The sequence below is a fragment of the Etheostoma spectabile genome, chromosome 8, assembly GCF_008692095.1.
Source record: "Etheostoma spectabile isolate EspeVRDwgs_2016 chromosome 8, UIUC_Espe_1.0, whole genome shotgun sequence".
NCBI classification, from domain to species: Eukaryota; Metazoa; Chordata; class Actinopteri; order Perciformes; family Percidae; genus Etheostoma; species Etheostoma spectabile.
Window position 1 is genome coordinate 5,494,836 of NC_045740.1, and position 10,565 is coordinate 5,505,400.

At 38.0% G+C, this 10,565-nt stretch overlaps 1 protein-coding gene across 1 annotated transcript in view; it reads left to right on the plus strand.

Annotated features, from left to right (window-relative positions):
- tspan18b (tetraspanin 18b) overlaps positions 1 to 2,342 on the plus strand; it is a 32,366-nt gene extending 30,024 nt beyond the window's left edge. Inside the window, exons 8-9 of the mRNA XM_032523884.1 lie at positions 481 to 564; positions 1,438 to 2,342. Coding sequence (XP_032379775.1) covers positions 481 to 564; positions 1,438 to 1,485 — 132 coding nt within the window. The 3' untranslated portion in view covers positions 1,486 to 2,342. The remainder of the gene's footprint in view (positions 1 to 480; positions 565 to 1,437) is intronic.
- Positions 2,343 to 10,565: the final 8,223 nt, after the last annotated feature.

Below are 10,565 nucleotides of genomic sequence, written 5' to 3' on the forward strand. Positions count from 1 at the left end.
TGTGTGTGTGTGTGTGTGTGTGTGTCTGTGTGTCTGTGTGTCTGTGTGTGTGTGGAGCAAAAGTGCAAAAATAGAGTACAATAAGTGTATGAAAATGTAAAAATTAGGTCTGCTTCACAGTTGCACACATGTACACCCACATATCTGCTTCCATGTGTGTAAAGAAAGCCTTAGAGTGAAATGTAATTACAGTGAAAGCTGACAGGAAAATGTTTTCACCACACTCTCCACCTGTTACTTTTCAAGCCACTAGAACAATGTGAGATGTCCACAATGTGTGTCTCTCTCTGTTCATTCACACAAATAGCCCTCATTAAAAGGCAGTGAGGCTGGAGGCCCTGCTTTCCACTCATTCAACTAGGTCTTTGTTCAGAGCCTCACTCGATTCAAAGCTGTGATGTTACTTTATTGTCTCTGTAGTTCTGCAGATTTATAACCAATTGATTCTCTGCTGAGCATCATTTCTTTGTGTGTCCATAGGGCTGTTACTCTGCAGTAGTTGACTACTTTGAACTGTACATCTATGTGGCTGGAGCGCTCGCCATTGTGGTGCTGACCATTGAGGTATGAAGGTTTTTCATCTTAGTGAAATCATCACATAAGCAGCACTTTCTTTGTCCTTCCAGTAATGTGAATATTCAATTCTGCATTAAGCTGAGAGTATTTGCCTGAATGTGTGTTTGAAAGCTCTTTGTATGGCAAGATCTCCATCTAGTGGTGGGACTTGGTGATACATGAACATAGATTAGACTTTATGGTTCCGCAAATGTCTCAGTCTGAGTTCCCTTTTTCTTGACACTGTTCTCTTTACCAACATGCAGCTCAACACAACACTTTTTCTCACAACAACAATGCACTAATGACGCCAAAACACTGTCACTCATAATGCAATAACCTATAACAACAGTAACAACCAATAGCATTACAATATGTATCACTACTCCCGTTAAAGTAGATTTTATTTATTTATTTTTGAATATTGTCTAACTGTGCATAAACCAAAATTTCATTATAATAAATTGAATTGCACCTGAGTAGGCAGTATTTGTATTGCCCAATTAGTGGTTCATGTCTGTGTCAGTGTAGATGCTGCAGTCTAATTTACAGTAGTTAGTTATTTGACCGTAAATAGAGAAACAAGTGAGAAGTAAGAAAACAAAACATGAAATTTGAAAAATGTGGTCATTGAATGTATTTTGTGTCAAAGCAATGTAAATGTAGATTATGACTGCAGATTAGTCCACATTGACTGTTGTTGTGTAAAGAAGGAAGCTCGTATTGAGATATGGGTGTAACCAATTTTAAATAAATTGGTAATCTAGAGCAGTAGTAATACACTGCTGTTCAGGCTCCAAATGCTTGCCATAATTCTGTAAAAATAACCCTACATTTTTTTTACCGTGTGCTAATTATTTCTTTTTTTCTTCCTTTCCTCAGCTCTTTGCCATGGTCTTTGCAATGTGTCTCTTTAGGGGAATCCAATAGAGCTGCTCCATATGTGAACTTCTTTTAAGAAAAAAGGGAATTCAGAAGAAAAGAACAAAACAGACACTTGTAAATTTGTAGATCTCTTTTTCTATTGGCTAATTGTTAGAAAAACAAACTCTGAAACTCTTGTACTTCACAGCTGGACTTTTGAGGTACTGGGTGGCAAAAAACAACACATGTAGACACACACAGACATACTCACACACACACACACATAAACCATGGAGAAAGTGGGAGATCAGAGACAAAACTGTTGCAAAAGGAATTGTGTGTAAAGTGAAAACAGTAATTTTTTGGACCAGGTCTAGCACAGACTGGTGAAAGTGGACCAGGCGAGAGGACCAGGTGAAGCCTGAGCAGAAGGCACTGCACTGACTTTTGGATGAAGAATATTTATATTAAGTAAAGTTGGCTTAACTGTAAAAAAAGAAAGAAAAAATAAGTGTTTTATAGACACTTTGGCTGTTACCTTCTTCCTGCCCATACTGTATACTGTAACACTCCCTCCGTACGCCTTTTTTAGAGCCCCTCTTCTGCTGTATTATATAAGCTGTGTGTGTGTGTGTGTGTGTGTGTGTGTGTGTGTGTGTGTGTGTGTGTGGGGGTGTGTGTGTGTGTGTGCGTGCCTACTGGATGCTGTTTTCGATTGTATATGAACTTGTTTGTGAGCATGTGCGTGTGTGGCTATTCATGACCCCTCTCAAGCTTTAAAGCCAACTTCTGATTTTTTTCTATTTGTATGGTGATGTTTATTGCAGTAGTGGATATATTGTGGTTTTAGGTGGTGAAATGTATGTGTATGCATTTGTATTAGATTCTTGAAAAGTCAATGACATAAATGGCATTCTAAATGACTTGTGTTATGGTTTTGTTTTGTTCTTATGATTGCACAATTCCAGATCATATTTATAAGAATTAACCTTATGTTGTGTTCTGCGAACAATCCTCATAATGAATCGTAGTTTGATGGAAACACTACAGTACAGACGTTTTTTTGAGTCTGAATTTATTTTATTATTAGAGACAAAAGCCATGCTAATTTTTCTTCTTCCAAAATCAGCCTTAAGATGTTTTTCAGGCTATGTGAAATGAGATCAATTTTCTAGATAAAAGATATTTGTCATATCTTTGTCATCAATAGACAGTTTTCCACTTCAGCCATGTGGCATTGGTGATTGGTGTCTTTAAAACAAATAATTAATCTCTGCTACACCTTTCTGACCTTTGAAGTATAAGCCAAAGCATGTTAAAATGTGGTTATGGTCCACAAATGGCCCTTGGAGTTATTGTGATATTGAACTCAATTTGACCTCAAATGCATTAGCATATTGATATATTTTTTTCTTACAACAGAAATCTATGGTGTGTGAACATAGGCATACAGTGAAAATGAATAAGGTAGCCTATAGGCAACATCCTGTGTGGGTATACCAGAACATAATTAAGATGCATTAACAGTTTGTAAAGAAAATATGCCCCCTAAACATGGAGTGGTTTCACAAAAGATACACTTTCACTTGATCTAACAAATAATAATAAGACTATAGACATCATCAATAGGCTACATCATCGATTGTTGGTTTTGGCCTACAAAACTTTAAGATCTTAAATTGAACTAATGGTGTAGATTAACACTCTAAACTGGAAAAAAACAAATGACAGTTGAGCTCCTGGTCCGACTTTGTTCACTACAGCAGGTAGGCCTACAGTCACAGACATTTTGACGAGTGGGTAAAATAGTAAATACATAGAGTCTAGACCCTGTGGTCTAACAACTCTTCTTAGAACCGAAATAGGCTGAGCACAAAATGGCGAATTTGAAAATTCCGTATTTATTTTTGTGCAGCTAAACGTGCATAACTAATTCTGGCTTAACTCCAGGTGCAACCAGGGTCCGTGTACGTTTTGATCGTTTGTTTTTTTGTTTGAACAACAAAACGAAATAACGAGAAAACCACCGTTTTTCGTTTGTCGTTTCAAACCAAAAACAAAGAGACGGTAAAATGAGAGCCGTTCTTCCGTTTTGGTTTCTGAAGTCAAAAAACGAAAAACGAGTAAACCAATTTCAAATAACGGACCGTTTTTTGTTTTTTGAAATTCTTATTTTCATTTCTCCGTTTGAAGATCTACATTAGGCTACAAGAAAGACAGGTGGACCGGAAGTAATAGTAAATATAGCCTATAAAAATAAAAGCCACGCTTTTATAACGGGTAAATTGTGCTGCACTAACGTTATACCAGAGTAACGTTAGAAGAAAAAAAAATCAATCAGTAAATAGGCTGATATGAACCTGGACCCAAAGAAAAATGTTAGCAACAGTAGTTTATCATAGTTATTTAATATCGAGCCTATCCACGTGCACATCACCAGCCCCGTTTAATGAGCGCATTGTTTGGTTCAATACAGCTGGTAATATAGGGTAACCTGAGAACTTGTGTGTGCAGAGTTGGTACTGTTAGCGCTATATTAAATAATTAAATGTATCTTTATTGTGGTTTCCACGTAATGGACCATCAAGGGCAGTTCAAAACGATTACAAAAACAGACCAGTAGGTGTCGCACCATGCCAGCTGTGTGCAAACTGCTGTCATATGGAGATGAAAGAAATTAAGTTTTATGTTCAGTAACTTTGGAAAGCTAAACATTTTCCATTATTTTCATTATAACTGCTTTCACAAATCACGTTTCTTTGCCCTGCTGCTTAAGTCAATAGCCTACTCACCAAAATGAGCTCTTTCTCGTCATAATGTTGGCTGATTTCCATGTGTGCTATTATACTCGCGAACTGTTTAGGAGTTGCTGTGACACTCACAAATTTAAAACATGTCTCACATATAGACCTACATCCAGTGGGGGGTGTGGCTCTAGTGTGTGTAATAGACAACCAACAAGTGAACATAATCTAAACATTTTAATAATAAATTGATTCATTTATTATTTGCATAAATAACAATAGATTAACACAAAGGGACATTTCAACTAAACTTAACTATCTGCAAGTGAACATAATGAAAAAATTTGAACAAGTAATAATTTATTATTTGCCTAAAATGACATCACCACGATGGTCAGCAATGAACATAACTCAATTAACAGGCCCCCCAACAACAACCCTCTTAAATAAAAACTACACACACTCCTGACTACTCAGCCAAATTCCCACGCCAAGTTATTGTCACTTTTAGAGAGGAGCAATAGAAGCATCCTGATGGAAACATCCCAACTGGCATGGGATGTGCACGGCCAGACCAGACCATGACCAGGACCTGAGGGCTCTACAGCGGGAGGTTAAAACTGCTCAGAGGATCTTTGGTACCCATCTCCCCAGCTTCAGTGATATCAGGAGTGAGGTGCATACGCAGGCCCAAAGGATCCTAAGGACAGTACCCCCCCAGCCACAGCCTGATCACCATGCTGCCTTCTGGGAAGGGATCTAGAGGTTTCTGCTCGCCGCACCACCAGACTGCAGAGCAGCTTTCCTTCCAAGCTCTCAACTCTCACATTCTAATTCATCCCCAGCACTGCTCCACTAGTTAGAGTTTATTTCTGTTTACCATTTTTATAATTGCTTCTACAGTATATTAACTTATATTTTCTGCTATGAGAGAAGGGAGTTACAAACTCAATTTATACTTCATACTATATAACCTGTTATATTGTGACAAAATAAATCTACCCACCTACCTTAAAGAAGAATAAAATGAATGTTTTGGAAAAGCCAAGTCAAAAGTTCTGACCTTAAAATGATTGAAATGTTGTGGAAGGATGAGGAAGCAAGCAGCTCATGTGAGGAACCCCAGATGGCCTACATTAGGACATTTCTGATGGGAGTTTGTTGTCTGAGCTGCTAAGAAGCTGATAGCAGTGTTAGAATCAGGTTAAAACAGAAGGGCATGCAGGTTTAACTCTGGGATTGGGGTGAATAATGATGATGATGATGATGAATGGTGATAGCTAGGTTACAAATAAAATCAAAAACCAAATGAAGTGAACAACAATAAATACATCTGTATCAGTAATCTTGATTTAAAACAGTTCCCATAGGCACATTACAGTCAGTCATTTAAGACGGCCATCGCTGGTGAAAGGGGAACAGTTTGGTCCGTTGTGGGGAAACCACATTAAATATGAACTTAATTATTTAATATAGCGCTAACAGTACCAACTCTGCACACACAAGTTCTCAGGTTACCCTCTATTACCAGCTGTATTGAACCAAACAATGCGCTCATTAAACGGGGCTGGTGATGTGCACGTGGATAGGCTCGATATTAAATAACTATAATAAACTACTGTTGCTAACATTTTTCTTTGGGTCCAGGTTCATATCAGCCTATTTATTGATTGATTTTTTTTCTTCTAACGTTACTCTGGTATAACGTTAGTGCAGCACAATTTACCCGTTATAAAAGCTTGGCTTTTATTTTTATAGGCTATATTTACTATTACTTCCGGCCCACCTGTCTTTCTTGTAATGTAGATCTTCAAACGGAGAAATGAAAATAAGAATTTCAAAAAACAAAAAACGGTCCGTTATTTGAAATTGGTTTACTCGTTTTTCGTTTTTTGACTTCAGAAACCAAAACGGAAGAACGGCTCTCATTTTACCGTCTCTTTGTTTTTGGTTTGAAACGACAAACGGTGGTTTTCTCGTTATTTCGTTTTGTGGTTTAAACGAAAAAACAAACGATCAAAACGTACACGGACCCAGCATGGGTGAACAAATGCGAAATCCTTATTTTAATTTAAAGCTGATCGATCTTGGGCCACTAGGAGGCAGAAAAACGTCAAAACAAGATGGATGCTGCCGTTGTCCCCTCCGCCGGTAGGAGTTGTAAACATCTTAGCGTGAACGTGCTTTTGTTATATTTACATTCAGTGCACACGGAGCAATATATAAATATTCATCTGAAGTCATGTTTCTGGCCACCGAATGTAAGTAATGTTCACTCACTCTACGTCTAGCTCTGTTTTGGTTTAGCTCATGAAGCAATAAAGGTTGATTAATAACCAGTTTAAGCTAGCCTATATTTGCTTATCTTGACTAACAAGTAGGCCTAGGCTATGAAAAACCACAGTTTGCATTATCCTACAGTCAAAATTGACAGATCTTGAGCCTCATCGAGATCGACAAATATGCCTATGCATAATCTAACAGCAACCAAGCAGCCATGAACACTTGTGAGCTAACCTTGTGAAGCAGATAAAAAGAAAATAACTAGACCTCAATACGATTAGTCAATATATGCCTGCGATTTTCAAAAATGATTTAAGTTGTTTGTCAAGAAAAAATGCCATACTTTCACAGGTTTTGGCTTTTCATTAGTGAGGATTTTCTGCTCCTTTTGTAAGAATTACTGCAAGCAAGGTAGGCCTAACCATGAAAATATAATATCTTATTTCTAATATTCTGTAGACTAAATGAATAATTAATTATTGTCCTATGCTATTGCAGGCCTGATTTGAACTGTGAGGGATGTTGTCTTATTATATTATTATTATCATATTAACTATAATCTAATGCAGCCATATCAGCTTCTGTAATATAGAGTACCACAACACTTCCACTGGCCTGTAATCATGAGGGCATCGTAATTATTTGGCAAAGAGCATCATCATCTGGTGAAAGAGTGAATTGAAGATGTGCTGGAGAACTCCAGTGTGTAAAGTAGTAGGAACGTAACAGTGAAATAGTGAGAGCGAAGGCCGGCCCGCTGAGCTTGGGGGGTGGGCATAGCTTGACTGCAAAACAGGTGTTATTCATTCTCTTTCCTGGTTGCCCTCCTATCATTTGTCCTGGCTGGACACCTCACTCGCACTGTTTTGGAGCTTTTTTTACTCATCTATCTGTAGCCATTCTTTCCATGTTCAGTTTTGTTCAGTTCCTGGTTGGTTTCTCAATGGCATACATTGAGTTGCATTTGCATTTCCATCTTCTAAATAGGACTTGTTTCGCTATGCATTGTTGGTAAATTGGGACTCTTTTCAAACTTAAAAAACAGTAGAGATAGCTACAGCTTCAAGGTGCTGCTCAGCACTGATGAGTGAAAGAGTAGCTGGAAAAAAAGTAACTGGGATCTGGAATATGTCTTTCCAATAATTGTTTCATCTGCAACGTTGTTCACAACCCACATGTTGGCTATATTTTAGCCAGCAAGCGACTGTTGAATAGAAACACTGGTGTTATTTCTAGGACAGCCTGTCCTGGCACTGATTGGCTAACATTGTAGGCTAATTAATAATTTACCTATTTTTCTTTTTTTTTTCATAACTGTCATAAGTTGTACATATCATGGAGCTCTTAATTCTTTTACCTTTTTTTCTCTCTAAAGAAGCTAAATTTGTAGTTTTGGCCAAGACTGCAGCTTCTGGCAGACAAGAGTGTTAATGAGAATATGATACATCTCTTGCACTTTCTCTAACAAACCCAGAACATTTGCATTCAAGACCAGACAACTAACTTATTCATCTATAACTTAACATGACTGTGAATATTCTGTTAAATTAAGTGCAGGGATACCCAGTGTTTCTTTTTATAATATTTTGTATTATATGCCAGTGCTTGTTTTGAAACTTAATTACCATCAAAAATAATTTTACTTACGGCACTTCCTTTAACACAATATTACAATTAACTATACTTTCAACGCAGACTCTTCAATGTTGTGCGTTCTTTACATTGTGTTTCTCAGGGATCTTATTCATATGTTTGTTGTTCTATAATGGTAAAGATAAAACTTCAAAAAGCTATGACCAAAGTTTTCTACACAACAGAACATGTGATTACAATTTTCCTAACAGGCTTATTAAGAAACACACTTTTGCTCAAAGTAAACCGAACAACGGCCATCTGACTTCTTTTAGTTTCTCTCCCTCATTACCATATACTGGAGCTCATTACAGTCACCTCAAATAAAAAGAGAAATTTGCTGTTTCCTGTGCCATGTACGCCGAGGGCAATCAATAATGGCCACAAAACAGTAACCAGTGGTGGTGTTAAGTGAATCGAAACCAAACTGAATCATAAATTCAGAAGCCTGTACACCGTCACACAGAACTAGGTCTATATACTGTTTTCAACTTTTCAAAAACGTACAATAACTTTTAACAGTGTCTTCAGTCTGGCTCATACGTTCACTATCTATTATCTGCTCTTCGAGGATGGAATACACCCCAAATGTTCTTACTTCTTACAAATAATTTTGCTTGAAATGTTACCCTTATCGTACAGTGTAACTCCCCCAGATGTCTATAAAATGTTAAATGATGGATGATGAATTCAGCCCAGTTCAGTGGGTCACAATCCTATAATTCACCACCTGAGGGCGCTAGCATTCCTACTACTCATCCATCAACTGCTTGTAAAAGTATATTTTCTTCTAAGCATCAACTTTTGTGTAGACGTCTACTTGAGGATTTTAGCAAGTATTCATTCATTATTTAATATGTAGGTAGTTATATGTATAGCTTTTTTTTTTTAGTGTTAAAAACTCAAGTGCCGTCATTTTCCAAGGTTCAAATGAGCATGAATGTTCCTCTTTTCTATGTTCCATGGTGCCCTTTCACTGCCTCTGTAAACATTAGCTTCAATCTCAAGAAGTTGGAATTTTTATCCTACAAACTCCAATTGTTGACTGAAGCAAATTTGACATGACTGGAAGGCTAGACCCTCAAATTAAAACAGTGTGTCTTTGGTATTTTAGGCACATTTTGTGTTTGACCTGCTGATTAGAAAGTAAGCACCAGTAGCAGTCGGTGTCAGAGCGCCCCCGACCCCCCCATCTCTTCCCTCCCATTTGAAGTGTCTGCACTGGTTCAGGTCAGGATCAGGAGTATTTAACAGCTGCTAAGTGTTACTGGTGGTCAGCCTGAGCAGCTCCTGATCCTCTTGGTTTTCTCTCTCCATGGATACTCTAGTCACATCAAATACAAGTGGTATTAACACAAGCCTGAGGTGTGCAACTATCCTGGTGGCATCATTGCAGGCACATATTGTAACAGCTATTTTGTAATAATCCTTGCTTCTGCCTCTGGGATAACGATGCATGAATGAATTAAATTTCAACCCGTGAAAATCAAATGGAAAAGCAGTGGAATTTCAAAATTATGGCAAAAATCAACCAGTGTGTTATCATACTATGGGTTTTTTCTTCTGTTTGTTGTATCATACACATTAAAGGCTGCTGTAGAACACCAAAATTAAGGATTTATTCTGCTCTGAATTTGTTTATATGAATTGACAGTTTGTGGTAAAACTTATCTCAAAGCATCTTTGATTATGTCAGCATTTTCCATCTTAATTGTGGCCACCAACCACATCCTTGCAAAAGCTTTCAGATCCCCACCATAGTAAAAAATCTTAGTGGAAGAGCAGAAACTGAACAACAAGTTACAGGGGGATTTGGAGTCTTCCTACTGCCATTTGTGGAACTTTTGTAATAGCCCTTAACATAATGGTGTTTTTTTTTTGTAGATTGGGGTCACTGCAGAAGATTGATGTTGTAGTATTTACCTCTTTGCTTTAGTGTAGTCTTCCACCACTACATCTCTTCTTTCCTCATAAAAATTCCTACCAGCAAGAAGGGAGAAGAAAGCAAGGGATGGGGCTGAGGGGTTGAGTTTGTTTTAGCCCCCTGTTTGCAGAGGAAACTTTCATTGCTTGATGATTTATAAGTGCTTAGAGTCTCAGTGGAATTGGAGAGTCCTTTTTCCTGCATGTAATAACCCACCCTATTATATAAAACTTACGTTTCTCCTTTTGTGTTGTGTTTATCCAGTGTGAAAGGTGTTAGGTCCGGTGGGGAGTTGAAGGGCCCCGGAGAACCCCCTGAGGACCGTTCAACACAAACCATACCGGGGGCAGATGATTCACATCGGCTGCGACGTGACCACAAAACCCATTGTGAAAATGTGAGAATATAAAAAAAAACACACGGTACACCAAATAATGCTGCAGCCCACATTAACAGCCTTGCTGTAGTGGTATAGAATGACTGACTGCTATTGCCCACAGCTACTGAGTCCCACAGAACCAGTGGCCCTCAGACTCAACAAGGCAGCCTCTGTGATGCCCAGT